Below are 15,755 nucleotides of genomic sequence, written 5' to 3'. Positions count from 1 at the left end.
CTGGAGGAAACCCACGCAGACATGAGGAGAATGTGCAAACTCCACACAAACAGTGACCCGAGCTGGGAATCGAACCCAGGACCCTAGAGCTGTGAAGCAGCAGTGCTAACCACTGTGCTACTGCACCGTCCAGGATGCATGCTTTGTGTCCAGGGGTTTTTGATCTAAGAGTCTGTAAATCTAGCAATGTCTCAGCCAGCTGCACTAGCTTTTGTTTTCAGGTGCTAAGCTCAGTACATGGATTTCTGTAGTACTTGACCTGGGCCCCTATCTCTATGGTAACCGGGTGAGAGCTTATTGACAGGTAGAACTAACAGGAGGTCGTATGTTGTTTTCCCATTATGCCAATTTACCTCAAATTAAGTCAAAACATAGCCATCTAAAAACAAAACCCTCATTCGTAACGCAATCTAAGTGTTGATTCCAATTGCAGTGTTAATGGGAGACCATCTTCCTGATTCTGTGGAGCGAGAGACTAATTTCTGGATTGGATATGGAGAACTGGAATATTAAAATTTCTGAACCAAATATTGAATAACACAGGGCATCTGTGCAGAAAGCAGATTTTGCAATTCTGTGAAAATGTTTTTTTTTGTTTTTCTTGACAGACTTTGAATGTAACTGTACAAGAGGATGCTGGAGAATTTATGCCAGTAAAGGTTCTGAGCTGTGACAGTATAACTCAAGTTAAAGAGAAAATCCTTGACCAAGTCTACAGAAATGTTCCCTTTTCACAAAGGCCTAAGCTAGATAGCGTTGTTCTTGGTGAGTCATAAGTTACTGCGTTAACTAACTGCTCTTCCTTGCACCATCCTCCTCCCCCAGATTCGTCTCTGCCTAGATCATTTTCCTGTTCCTCATCCCGAACAAAGAACAAAACAGCCTGGGAAACAGGCCCTTCGGCCCAACAAGCCCCCGCCGCCATTTTAACATTACGAGTCCCCCCCCTCCACCCATGACCCTTATCTATGCTTATGGCATTCCACATTAAGGGAAAACTAATTTAGGGACAATTTATTACACCAGTCAGCCTAATAGCACATCTTTGGGGTGTGGGAGGAAACCGGAACACCCGGAGAAAACCCACGCAAGCACGGGGAGAATGCACAAACTCCCACAGATGCTGGCCCAAATCCATGTGTCTGCACAGCAAACAGTGATAGTCACTGAGCTGTCGTGTTGCCCAGTATCTGGTCCAGTTTAAGCGTACACTAACGACATGAAGTACTAGGCTATTCTCGAAACAACCAAGAGCAGCCCTCGTACGACCCATCACGTGTATGCCCCTTGTTGGACAACAAGGCGGACTGAAGCACCTGTGAATTAAAAGAGGAAAACATTAGTATCCTCCACATCCTTATACGTTACCAGGGACGTCCCAAGGCTACTGAACCTTATTTAAAACAATCTCCTATATCCCTCCATCTCCAACCCACTCATGTGCCTAAGTAACTGTTAAACAACTCCAGCGTGCCTGTCTCCACCACCTTGCTTGGCAGAGCATTCCATACCCCCACAACCCTCTGTGTGAAAAACCTCCCTCTAACATCCGTGTTATACCTCACCCCCCTCACCCTAAGCCCGTGGCCCCTCGTAATGTGTGTTCCTAACATAGGAAAAAGCTTACCACTGTTTACTCTATCTGTACCCTTCATAATCTTATATACCTCTATTAGATCTCCCCTCAGTCGTTTTCTTTCAAGGAAAACAGCCCCAATTTGCTCAACCTTTCCTCATAACTCAGTCCTTCCATACCAGGCAACATCCTGGTAAACCTCCTCTGCACCCTCTCCAGGGTCTCCACATCCTTCTGGTAGTAAGGTGACCAGAACTAGATGCGGTACTCCAAATGCGGCCTAACCAACGTCCTATACAACTGCAACATTAGACTCCAGCTCTTGTACTCCATATCCCTTCCTGTAAAGGCTAACATACCATAAGCTTTCTTCACAACCTTCTCCACTTGTACTGCCACCTTCAAAGACTTGTGCACTTGCACCCCCAGGTCCTGCTGTGTTTCTATACTCTTTATAGGTCTACCCTTTATCATATAACTCCCCCCTACATTATTTTGGCCAAAATGCATCCCTTTTGTTAGCTTTCTCCCACATTCATGATTTCTTCTTCCAACCTTCATCTTTTGCTGATCTCTGTCAACAACCATCTGCTCCCCATTTTGCTGTGCCTGCCCACACCTGCCCCCCCCCCCCCCCCCCCCGCCCCGCCCCGCACCCCAAACTTGCACAGGCTTGTTCCATATTCATTCCTCCCCAAGCCAATAACTGTGCCAGAGATTTTCATACATGCCCCCTACTGCAATGTTCTGCTGTCAGATACCATCCCTGCTGACTAACCAGGTACTGATTCTGACCAGGTGTGAAGTGGGACCTGCACGGTTTTATTTAAATATGATTCTATGGTTAGGATCAGTAGGCCCTTCATGTCCTGGCCTTGTTTGTCTGGGTTGTTTGTTTGCTCTGGGATTCCCCTCACCCTGCTCCCCAGTTGATATTGAGGCCATAATGTTTGCTGAGAGCAGTTTAATTCTGTAAGCAAGAGAGTGTCAATTCTTTTCTCTTAATCCGCCCACAGAATGGCGTCCAGGATCTACTGGTCAAATTCTTTCAGATCTAGATGTCACATCAGAACGAGAAGGAAAATGGAGGCGTTTAAACACATTAAAACACTATAATGTGAGTAGTACATGGTCACCTTTTCTGTATAAAACTAAACAATAACATTTCTGCATTCTAGAATGTGATTTTTCGTTTTAAAAATAGATCAAATTTTATTAGCCAAGTAGATAAAATACAATTACAAAATTTATCCAGCTGTCAAATACATGTTACTCGTTATTAACCATTAAATCTGCTGTGACTGAATTTGCTAAGTGAATGTGGAAACGGTTGTTTTGTTATGGGGAAGCGAAAGTGCAATACTCATGTTGCACTCCATCACATTCAATGTTTTTGCACTAATGATGCACGAGTACAGATTGCACCATTTAATCAAGTGTTTTGCAAAGCAAAGTTTTCGCAACTATTTTCTGAAAAATTCCCATGAATCCTCAGATAGCAGCAATAAACATGAGCCCAAGCTTAATAACTTGGGGAAAGTCTTGAGGCCTGTGTTATAGACCTTTTCTTGTAGTCTATAACTGATGTAATTATCAACCCATGGTACTCTGCTGGAATTTCAATGTCATGCAAAAAACATCTTTTTAATATTTAAAAAACTTTTTTGTAAGAGCTATGTTAACATTAAAAACTTTATTTTAAAATTTTTGCAGTAGGTGAAACAGTTATTGCTCATGTTGTAATTTGGTTTTGATATATGCCATGAGTTCAAAATCTTAAATAAATTTTTCAAACCTATTTTCACATAATGATGAGCATCAGGCTAAATTTAATAAATCAAAGTCCAGTCAGCTTGATGCGATTGATTATTCAAAGTTGTAGGACTGAGCTAGCTATCCTGTGTTCATTCATATTTGCTTTGGCTGGGAAGCTGAACGCAGTCATGAGGCAAAAGTACTGCAGAACACCTTTCCCTGTGCGGCTTTCCTGCCTGCCCCCTGTGCAAATTCTGAACTGTTGATCAGCTTGAATTGTCCATGTCACGTCATATTTTTTCATCCCTAATGAACAGCCTGGAACATGACTCTGGTGCCCTGGCAGTCTTCAGATATTTTGCTGTTCACTCCTGTATCGTTAAACAGAACTGAAGACTGCTGCTGTGCTTGACAAATTGGAAATAAATAGTTGTTTGACAGTGAGCTGCAGTTCACGGTAACACAGTACATACAAATAAATCCACAGGGAAACAAAGCTTGTGTTTTTCAATTCCATTAACTTTACTGCTTTTCAATCCCTACCCTAACCTCTGGTATTGTGCAGTGGTATTTGACCAAGTGTGGTATCACTTAAAAACAGTGGACAATAGTAACTTCCAGCAGTCTGTATTCCTGGTGGTGGTGAGATTGGCTGAGACTGCCTACAAATCCCACCACACTCCTCTTTCCTCACCCTGGACACATGTGAACCTCTGATCACAGTGGTCCTCCCAACCATAGGGTCAAATAAATGCAAGAGGAGTGCTTCCTCAGCCTTTTTCAGGGAGTTCTGTTCAATTAGGGCTACAGTTTAGCTGCAGCAGAAGACCCTAGCAGCCACTTTAGACCAAGCAGGAACATTGTATACTTGGGTTTGATGACATTGTTGGTGTCCAACATTCAAAAAGCACAGCTGTATGGAAGACAACATTAAAAGATTTTTGCATGTTGTGGATCGACTCAGCCATATATGAGCAGGTGTAATGTCTGATGTGGGCTTTAGCAGCACACCGTGGGATTAAGTAGCATAACATAGAGGACGAAACAACCTTCCCCTAAATCCACCAAAAGAAAAGGGCACTGGTGTAAACCCATGGCCTTTGACCTAAAAATGATATTGGTGGCTTTTTTTGGCCTGTCTTCCTTTCCTCATATCTTGTTGCCCTGTTTTCAACCTGTTCTACAATGAGACTTGCCAAGTTGCTGAGGTTTTTTAAATTATTTGGCCAACTTTTTATTATTTACTTTGGATATTAACTGAATTGTGTTGTTCTTTCAGGTTCGGGATTTCTCCACCCTCATTTTAGTCAGATCTTCGCACGCACAGCAACCAGACGATCATCAGCAGATTATTCACGGAGAAAGTCAGTAACAACTTGTCACTTGGTATTATCAAATAGAAAGTGGAATGTTGTGTTTGTGTAAATGGTATTCCCACTTCTGGAGTTCATGCTGACACATGAATCTGATTGGAAATTCTAATTTGATGTGAAGCTTTCTAAAGAATATTTAGATTTGAGCTGAGCTAACCTACCAAAGATTCAAAGTTCAACAAGATGTTGACATTTTTCTTTGTTGTGTACCTAAGAATAATTTGTTACTATTTTTATTTTGGGGTATTATCAATGCTGAATGTGGGCATTGTTGTTTTGGCACTCAGTCATAACTTAGTTGCAATGTAGACTGAATTTTGGATATTCTGCCCACTTCTGTTCCTTTAACATTAATCTCAAGTGAAATTAATATACTAACATTTCCAACATTGCTTTCCTAGTAGCTTTTCTATTATTGTTGTACTGAATATTAGACGGTTTGTGCCTGATGTCAGCTAGAATTAAAGTTGTGAAAATGGAAGAACTCCCCCTAACCTCTCATTGATTACCTTGGAAAGAGAAACCATCTTTGAAATAGCCAGGGTTCTTTCCTAGTGCCCTTCATATACGGCGTGAAATACCAATTAATAAGATTCTGATGCGCAACATTGGCATTTGATGTATTCTCCAATTATTCCAAATGCTAAACTGTATTTCTTTATGATGAAGGCAAAATACAGTGGATGCTGGAATTTGAAACAAAAACAGAAAATGCTACAAAATCTCAGCAGATCTGACAGCATCTGTGGATATGTATCAACTCTGATGAAGGGTCATCCTGACTCAAAACGTTGGCTCTATTCTCTTGCAGTAAGAAGTCTCACAACATCAGGTTAAAGTCTAACAGGTTTACTTGGTAGCAAAAGCCACTAGCTTTTGGAGTGCTTGCTGCTCCTTTGTCAGGTGAGCGTGAGTTCTGTTCACAAAAAGGGCATATAAAGACGCAAACTCAATTTACAAAATAATGGTTGGAATGTGAGTCTTTACAGGTAATCAAGTCTCAAAGATACAGACAATGTGAGTGGAGAGAGCGTTAAGCACATCTATTCTCTCGCCACAGATGATACTGTCAGACTTGCTGAGATTTTCCAGTATTTTCTGTTTTTGTGCCTTTCTTTAAGATTCTTGAATGTTTCCATGCTCATCCTTCCTAAAATTCCTCCTCCAAAAAAGGAAAATGTGCACGGCCAAATTCATAAATAACATCCTTGGAGACAGAGTGTTGCATTCTATCTTTTTAAAACTTTCCGGTTGATAAATATGGCGATTAGCAGTACTGCCTGTTTTCCTATTCCACTGGCTTGAAATTTGAAAAAAAAATGAACCCCCTTTAAAACGAGCTGTTGGTGTTAAATCACCTGCTTTGCACTGATGCTAAAGTCACTTTTTCCAAAATGTATATCTCACTTAAAATAGTTTCTGAAGATGTTAAAGCAGGGAGCTTTGTAATTGTGCTACAGCGTGATACTTTCATTCAATTTGGTCATTCTAGAAAGTGGATTATTAGAAGAAGATAGAAGATGGCATTTAGTCCGGCCAGCAGATGAAGTAGATGAAAGTAAATCGAAGCGAGGCAGCATGAAAGAGAAAGAGAGAACGAAAGCTATCACAGAAATATATTTAACAAGACTATTGTCTGTAAAGGTGAGATTTTATGTGCATTTAATAGATTCTATTTTAAATGAATAGCTATCAAAACTATCTGTTTCTGTTGAACAATTAGACAACGAAATCTGACTAACTTTGCAAGTCTGTCTTTTCCTCAGTGCTGCAAGCTCAGCTCTCCAGGTTGTTAGTTTGGAGGTTGTTCTAAGAGATTTAAATGACACCTAAAACCAGAGATATCTAAATTTCTATCTTGGGTGACATAATTATACTTCATGGGATCTTGAGCATCATAAAGTTTATTTTGCAATGCATTTGAGCTGCTAATTCTACTGGACCCTCTTCAAAACAAACAATGTTTCATTACCCTATTTATTCATAACAAATTGAGGCTCATGATCTGTCATATATTTCAAATGTTGCATCTGGAAAGTTGTACTTTATCACATTTTGTCACTGTTTTATATTGATAATATATTTCTGCAGTCACATTTATAATGGAAACCAGCTATGTAAGCTTGCCACAGTGCTACTGCCCCCTACCATTAGCATTAATAATGTAGTAGTGCCTTTGGCTTACAGCTCCTGACAGCTCAAACTGTATTTCAGAGGAATTCCTATACCCCACAAACAACTCAATTATTTTAATGGTTGTATGTTTTTCTATTTAACAATAAATAGTATAAAATTGAAGTATTGCAGAAAAATGAGAAAACATTTGGGAATTACAGTTGTTACCCTTCATTGATTTTTTTTTCAGAATACAGTTAGTAATGATAATTGTTGAAATTGCAAGTGTTCTTGTTTTCCGACTTCTAACATACTGCTCCTGAAATAGCACTATTTATGCTCAGTGACTATCACTGTTTGCTATGCAGACACATGGACTTGGGCCAGTGTCTGTGGGAGATTGCGCATTCTCCCCATGCTTGCGTGGGTTTTCTCCGGGTGCTCCGGTTTCCTCCCACACCCCAAAGATGTGCTATTAGGCTGATTGGAGGTAATAAATTGTCCCTAAATTAGTTTCCCTCAATGTGGAATGCCATAATCATAGATAAGGGTCATGGGTGGAGGGGGGACTGGTAATGTTAAAATGGCGGCTTGGGCTTGTTGGGCCAAAGGGCCTGTTTCCTGGGCTGTTTTTGTTCTTTGTTCTTTATATTTCTCCTATTTCCCCAAAGCGATTAACACCTTGATGGCTACATTTTTGCAAACTGTTCTTTTTAAACATATGTTTGCTATTTATTCCTGCGTAAACCTTGATGGCAGTTCTTGGAAGGTTAACTGACTAAACATCATTACAAGCAAGCTAATCCAATCTTTAAACAGTGTATAACAAAAGGAATTCTTTGGGTGGCTATGAGAAGCAGGAATCTCAGCCTGTTTGACCTTTTATTCTAAACTGCTAGCAACTAACAAGACTGCAGTAGGAAACAAACCTTCCTGGTTTGCCTAGGTATGCAACTGAGTGAGCCATCAAGGGACTCTGAATGTAATTAGAGAGAGTATTAGATTGTGGCCAATCCTGTTGCTTGTAGGTTTGTTGCACGTAGCAGCAAAGGAATTGAATGTGCAAAGTGGTTTATTTCAATTACATTAAATAGTTCCCCGTTGTCAAGGAAAGTATTTTAACATCTATTTATGTGACTAAAAACAGGGAACACTGCAACAGTTTGTTGATAATTTCTTCCAAAATATCCTTGGTACAAATCAAATTGTTCCAACGGCTGTGAAATACTATTTTGACTTCCTTGATGAACAAGCACGCAAGAATGAGATAAATGATGAAGAAACCATTCACATCTGGAAAACCAACAGGTAAGAAAACTGAAATCCTGATCACTAATTCGCTATATTTTTATTTTTTTCAAGTGTGCTTGTGTACTGTTTCCCATTGGGGTAAACACCGGCTAGGTTGAATGCACATGGGAAAATCAGGTGCAGAAGACTGCACAACCCTTCTGGAAGCTGCCTGAATTTTGCTCATTGATGAAAACGTGGGATCAATTGAGCTGATTGCTTACTGTGCAATCCTCCATGCCACATTCTGAACTCAGCAAGATGTTTAACACTTGGGTGTTTGAAAATTGAAAGTCATAAAGGGATATAATAACTTGATGGATCATTAAGCATTGTCATAGAAAGTAGTAGTATTAGTGTCACAAGTAGGCTTATGTTAACATTGCAAAGGATAAAGCTGCTCGTTTGGACCTTCAAGGCAGCTGGTAAGGAAACCCACAAGGAAGATAGACTTGCTTCACTTCATCCTCACCGATCTATCTGTTGCATATGTATCTGTCTATGACAGTATTGGTAGGAGTGACTGTCACATAGTCCTCGTGGAGATGAAGCCCTTTCCTTCTTGTGAGGATACTCTCCATTGTGTTATGTAGCATTACTTCTGTGCAAGATGAGAGATTCAGAACAAATCTAACAATGCAACTAGATATCCATTTGGCAGTGTGATCTGTCACCAGCAGCAGAATTGTATTCAACCATAACCTGTAACTTCATGGCCCAGTTTAACATTCCACCCCCCCACCCCCCCCCCCACCCCCGCCCCCTGCCGCCGCCGCTGCCCACCACACTATCATTATTCTCAAGCCAGGTGAAGAGTAAAGCATGCTCAGGAGCAATATCAGTCAATGGCTGAAAATTACGTGATTAGAATACAGACTGCTTGCATGCCAAACAGCAGAATCTGCATGCAAGAAACAAAGCTAAGCGATCCAACAACCAATGGCTCAAATCGAAGATCTGCACGTGCTACATCCAGTCATGAATGGTGGTGGACAATTAAAGCAACTAACTGGAGGAGGCTCCATGAATATTTCCATCCTCAATGATGAAGCAGCAAAGCACATCAGTGCTAAAGACAAGGCATTGACAATAGTCTTCAGCCAGAAATGCTGAGTGGCCATTTCCTGAGGTCCCTAACATCACAGATGCCTGGACGAGTGTGTCTCCAACAATGCTTGAAGCTCAATACCACCAAGGACAAAGAAGCCCATGATCTGCAACCCATCAACCATCTTGAGCAATCAGTTCTCCAATATTGATACATAGTGGTAGCAGGATGTATCATATACAACATGCGCTGCAGTGACTAAACTTCCTTCAACAGCATTTTTCAAACAGCTGACCTCTACTGTCGAGAAGGACAAGGGCAGCAGATGCATGGGAACACCACTATCCATGTGTTCCCCTGCAAACCACGCCTTCCTGACTTAGAACTATATCAACCTTTTTTTTACTGTTGCTGGGTCAAAACCCTGGAACTTCCTCTATAATACCGTTGCAGGGGTTCCTACACCACGTGGGCTGAAGCAGTGCAAGAAAACAACTTAACATCACTTTAGGGCAATTATGGATGCCATCTAAGCCAATGATGCCCACATCCCATGAAATATTAAAAAGCTACTCCCTAATGTTTACATTGTTTACAATTTTATTTAATGCCTGTTTTGAGGCGTGTCAAATTCAGTGACAAACTGACCTTTCCTCTTTACTTCTGTTTATTTCTCTCCTTGGAATCGTTACCAACCTATGTTGAAATATAAGCCCACAAATAGTCCTGTTAAAATACTGGATTGCTTGTATTACGTCCTATCAGCCTATTGCAAAGTATCATCTGAAAGATGCATCCCAGCTTTTGAATTAGAGAATTAAGTTTGAAGTTGCTAACACACCCACTTTCTTGGGGGAAGGCCTGAGCCTACCATCTCTCAATCACTGATCTCGATTGTTATGTTTCAGTATTTTTACCTTTTTAGACAGCCTGTAGGTGAGATGACCCATTTGAAAAATACGGATTGCAGCCAAACCATCAAAATTAACTAGATTTGTTTATTCCATCTATACAATTGATAGAATGGGCTTTATATTTTAGGAAGTGGTTGCTACTTTTGAGATATCTGTAGCATGGCACTTCAACTTACTCATGACCACAAATCTGTTTCACAATTTAAAGACACGGTGGCCAGTTTTTTATTTGCATAATGATGGGCTTAAAACTGGGTTTGCGGTGATTTCCTGGGTGTGGGAGATTCATCTGTCTTTGCAGATCATGTGGATTACCTAATGTGATTCTCTTTGGAGGCCAATATATCAAGTTGAATCTTGATCAACTAGGAAGTGGTTAGTCACTTGCACTTGAGGGTTGCTGAATGTGGCAAATTACTTGTTATATCTGGTCCCATCCAAATGAAGAGTAAGAACAAGTTACATGGAAATCATTACAGTAATCTAATGACTATATTACTGAATTCCTATGTGTCTAACACTAGCTATTTTGGGATTGGCCAGCATTGATCATCTTTGTATGCAGAAAATATGCATTGGAATCGTGACAAAATGCGAATGATCTGTTATTTAAAACCACACTGGCAGAGACCTTCCTGGTTGATGAAGAAAGGTGTGGGGCATAGGTGGAACTGAACTGAGGAGGGGGAAATGAGTGTATAAAATACTTTGGAATTGTTGTCTTTCTCATGAATGTCCATGAATTTTTTTTATTGAATCATTAAAAGATCTTCATTTTTTTTCCAGTTTGCCATTAAGATTCTGGGTAAACATATTGAAAAATCCACATTTCATATTTGATGTGAAAGTTAATGAAGTAGTGGATGCATCCTTATCAGTCATTGCACAGACCCTCATGGATGCTTGTACAAAGACTGAGCACAAGTTAAGCAGAGTAAGTATCTCAAAAGCAAAAAATGAATATCTTAAACAATTGGAAAACCTTCACTTTGCAGGTGCTGGTTAGAGGTGAAGCTGTTTTTTCCTGATTTTTAAAATAATTACTCATAATCTCAAATTTAATACTACATAAAACTATCTCTGAATTTACTTCTATGTATATACTTATCTGTGATTGTGATAAATTTATTGCATCTGTTCATTTAAAATGTGTGTGTAATTTTTTAGGATTCTCCAAGCAACAAGCTACTTTATGCGAGAGACATTTTCACGTACAAGAAAATGGTGGAAGAGTAAGTGAGGGGAATAAAACACTGGGCAGGATTCTTTGATCTGATCCGTACCCACTCCGCTGCCAGTGAGAATGGAGAATTTGGTGTTGAGTCAAAACTCCATTTCCTGCAGCGGCACTGGAGAATCCCATCAGTGGACGAAGTCAGAGGATTTCAGCAATTATTTTGACAAGCTTCAAGATGTTTAACTATAAGCTTCAAACCGTTTTACTTTAAGGTTCAACATGCAGTCACCTTTTAGAAGCTCCATTTACTGAATTGTCACAAGAAACTGGATTGTCTAAAGTTCCTATTCTGCAGTTGAACTTGAAATTTAGATTCACTTTATTCATTTGGGAAAAGGTTCGCTTTTCCTGACCGGTTAGTTGTGATCTTCCTAACCAAGTGTGATATTTTAAATACTGCAAAGCTAATGAGAGATGTAGGGAAATCACAAAAATCTTCCGAAGGCAAACAAATTTCAGAACATAAATATATTTGCAGTTCAGTTTCAGTAGTAGTCCCTCATCACTCAAAGAAAAAACTTGATCCCCAAATTCATGGGTAGAGTAAATGTCAAGCCTTTATGGGCTTTGCAATTAATTCCAATTGCAATACCATAAATAATTTTCCCTTTTTTAAATAAAAAAATCCATACAATTTCTGAAGCCATTTCCCAGTGTTGTTACACTGCAGCTGAGTGCATGTATTAACTGTGCTTATAGCCACAATGTGATGAGGGCAGTGTGCAAACTATGTGCTTTGAGGATTGGGAAATGTTGGTGGCTTTCATTTGGATAGTCGAGACGTGTTGATGTCAAGAGAATTGCTGGTGCCAGGCTGCTGAAATGGAAGAGAACTTGTACCCAAGACTAGGGGTAGTATTTTCTGCATAACCTGCTTTATGTTTGGTATTGGCAGAGGTGGTCCACCATTGGGCGGTACTGAGATTTTCTGGTGCCATCGTTAATCAATGGGATTTCCTGTTGAATTCATCCCTCGCTGCAGGGAAACCCCAGGGTGCGCTGTCAGCAAGACAGGAAGATCTTGTCAGTGTTAACAGCTGGAAAAGTCCCACCAATGTTCCAAACTGACACATGCTTGCCTTGCTCTGGGATAGTCTAGCATTGTAGTTGGATCCTACTGTGAATCCTACATATTGGTTGATTTTTTTTTTCTCTTCAACAGCTATTACAAGGGTATTCGTCAGATGGTGCAAGTCAGTGATCAAGATATGAACACACACTTAGCTGAGATCTCAAGGGTAAGTATTACCTTTTTTTGATCTTTTCTTGAGGTTGGGTGATGTGTAATCCATACTATGAATTGCTGAAAATATTAGCAGAGGCAGCAACCAGATGTACTGGATCACTTAAGTAAATGAATGCAAAGTAAATCATAGGTGGGTAAGGAGATTTGCCACAACACATCTGTAAAGAAACCTGCATAATCTGACAATGTTCTGGATGCAGACCCAGAAAATTTCTGATAGTAGCAATGGTACCTTTTCTACTGTGATTTGCGTGGATTTTCAATAATTCTTTAACAACAAAGAAAATTACAGCACAGGAACAGGCCCTTCTGCCCTCCAAGCCTGCACTGACCATGCCGCCCGACTTAACTAAAACCCCCTATCCTTCCGGGAACCACATCTCTCTGTTCCCAACCTATTCATATATTTGTCCAGATGCCCCTTCTATAGATTTAATAAATTCTGTTCAAAATAATTGACAATTTTTATCTGGACTAAACATACGCATTCAAGTGTCAACTAAAATTCATAAAATATGCAGCTTATCAAAATAATTTAAAATATAAAAACCAACAGAACAAACAAGATTGTGAATGGTGCATTCAATTGCTCCCACTTAAGATATTTTATATAACAGGTCTTACTCTGAAGTAGGGATGCACGTTGTGTAAGGAAATAAAAGCATTGAAAAGGGAGGTCAGGAGGTGTATGCGTAGGTCTACTCAACATTTTAAAAATAGGGGAAAAGATAAAGAGACTTGGGAAGGAAGATCCAAAGAAGAGGAATGCACTGGCTGATCGCTGTTCTTCCATTGACAGAAGAATGCACAGAAATGTTGGATTGAGAGGAACAAAGCATTCAGGAAAGGGTTTAGGGCTGGATGCAATTACAAAGAGCATTTGGCAAGGATATGAAGGTCTTTCTCAGCAAAGTTAAAGGTATTAAATCTGGACCTGCATTCAGTAAGTTGAGTGTGTTGGCCAAGTAGGATTTAATGCAAGACAAAATATGTGCAGTAGTCTGGAGGAAAATGAGCAGAATGTTGGCAGTGTTGCATTTGAAAGTGACAAAGGCATGGATGAGAGTTTCAGTTGCTTGGAGGCACAGGCATTGCTAGATATTATTAGCATGCGAGAAACTGATTTTTCCTCCAGATGCTGTTGCTAAGATATGGGGATGGGGGAAGCCTAGTGTTTCCCATGGGAACTTGAGGTGATGGTGCAGGGAAAGGGAAGTGTAGCCATTGCTGTTTATACATCTAAATAAATCCCTGTGATATCAACAGGGATATAGTTGTGGATCTTGAAACAAATATAAAATAATTTTGTAAACAAATACAAAAGGAAAAATGTTGTTAGTGCTTTGACTTATCTGTGCTTTGAGATGTGCAATGTTTGCTGTTTGGTTATTTTCCAGGCTCATACAGACAAACTGAATACTATGATAGCATTGCATCAGTTATACCAATACACAAACAGATACTATGATGAGGTGAGTTTTTGTTTTAATAATGATGCTTGTGTTTTGGTTATTGTACATGCTCAACCCTATATCAATTTAATTTTAAACTAATGCCATCTATGTTTTAATTTACTTTAATTGACAAATATATAAACCTGGTTTAACTGCAAAATATAACAATTGTAAATATTTGAAAGATCACTGATGCTCATTACAATTTCACTCAAGTTGCATTTGTTTTCATGTTCACCTTTTTACACTATATTAAATCTGAGAAAAATGAATCTAATAAACACAAGTGTGGGGTTGTCAGTGATACAATATAGTATAACGTGCTATTGCAATTTGTAGTTTAATTTCAGTATTAATATTACAACACTCCTTGGCTTTACAGATAATAAAAGCCTTAGAAGAAGACCAAGCAGCACAAAAGATGCAGCTCTCTGTCCGACTGCAGCAAATAGCAGCTGCGCTTGAGAATAAAACAACGGACCTTTGACATGACCATTTTACATAATGGAAGCTCAGATGTTAAATTTTATTACTAGAAAGAAAATAGTGTTATTTTTACTCAGCTGATCATCTTTGCAGTTCTTAATTCAATGCTTGAAGTCCATTATTTTGTAAATTAACTAATATTCTATAATGTATTATAAACTTGGTCTATAAAACCTGTGGAAAATTGTCCAGTAAAAATGTAAACAACATAGTTGCTGATATGAGATCATCTTGTACTGAACTACATTTTTATTTTAAAGAATATAAATTATCTGAGCCCTAAAAAATGCTTTTATAATTTGGCCCACAATTATACTAAACTCTGCTATCATAGTGGGTTGAGTCTTGTACAGTATGGTATGTTGCCTTTTTAATCTAATGCTTCATTGTTAATAGCAACCTTTTTGAAATTTCATATTACAACCATCAATAACTACTGCCATTTATGTGCATTGATACATTTTCTAACTAATTATTACAATGAAAATGGCATGATTTTTATACTTATTTTCTCTTGTTCAAATTGGCTCAAGATTAAGATAGAAATTGTGGAAAGTTTATGAAAAAGTCATTTCTTAATTGTATGTAAAACAGACCAAGTAGCGAGCGCCTGTAAATTTATGTTAAAATGACATTTTAGAGGTTTTTTTTACAAATAGAGCTAGTGACTACTGAAATGTCTTTTGATATTTTTGATATAATTTGGGAGATGGTATGGTAAATAAATTCAGCTTTTTATTTATTTTCTTGTGAATGGATGAGTTTTTTATAATCTGCAAAGTGTGCTGACTGAAGTAGCCTATGAATGCTGGAGATGTATCAGTTTATTGTGGTTTTTTCAAATGAGCCCCAACCAAATAACTGGAGTGAGTCTCAGTTAATGCAGAAATTAAGAACCTTAAGAACCTAATTTGTCAATTAGAATACAGACAGACATCAATCTGCAAAAATTCACATGCCTATCTGGCACCTAATTTGGACTTGAAATTTATAAATTACTAATCATGTACTGATAATTCAGTTCCTTTGAGATACTTAATTTTAATTTGACAATTTTTTTGCATCATGCAGTCATAAGTAAAATGTGACTATTATTCACCCAGCAGTTTTGATGTTTATACTCCTTTTGTTACCAAAGTTCATGTGCACCTCTACCAGAGCATCGTTTGTATTAAATACTAAGGCATCTGACCTTTAAAGCTGCAGCAAGTATTACACAATTATTTTACTACTAATAGTACACGCATGTTGAAAATCATTT

General features: G+C 38.9%; 1 protein-coding gene across 4 annotated transcripts in view; it reads left to right on the top strand.

Annotated features, from left to right (window-relative positions):
- Positions 1–15,236, top strand: part of LOC145355420 (plexin-B2-like) — a 253,321-nt gene extending 238,085 nt beyond the window's left edge. For all 4 annotated transcript variants that reach the window (XM_080207503.1, XM_080207502.1, XM_080207505.1 and 1 more), the window contains 10 exons: positions 609–765; positions 2,593–2,693; positions 4,611–4,695; positions 6,197–6,348; positions 7,967–8,127; positions 10,858–11,005; positions 11,239–11,303; positions 12,471–12,546; positions 13,952–14,026; positions 14,391–15,236. In XM_080207503.1, the coding sequence (XP_080063629.1) occupies positions 609–765; positions 2,593–2,693; positions 4,611–4,695; positions 6,197–6,348; positions 7,967–8,127; positions 10,858–11,005; positions 11,239–11,303; positions 12,471–12,546; positions 13,952–14,026; positions 14,391–14,495 (1,125 nt within the window). In that variant the 3' untranslated portion in view covers positions 14,496–15,236. The remainder of the gene's footprint in view (positions 1–608; positions 766–2,592; positions 2,694–4,610; positions 4,696–6,196; positions 6,349–7,966; positions 8,128–10,857; positions 11,006–11,238; positions 11,304–12,470; positions 12,547–13,951; positions 14,027–14,390) is intronic.
- The last annotated feature ends 519 nt before the right edge of the window (positions 15,237–15,755 follow it).

The sequence above is a fragment of the Carcharhinus amblyrhynchos genome, chromosome 19, assembly GCF_965287045.1.
Source record: "Carcharhinus amblyrhynchos chromosome 19, sCarAmb.v2.hapA, whole genome shotgun sequence".
NCBI classification, from domain to species: domain Eukaryota; kingdom Metazoa; phylum Chordata; class Chondrichthyes; order Carcharhiniformes; family Carcharhinidae; genus Carcharhinus; species Carcharhinus amblyrhynchos.
The sequence above is the reverse complement of the archived record's forward strand: the minus strand, read 5'-3'. Positions and strand labels throughout refer to the sequence as shown.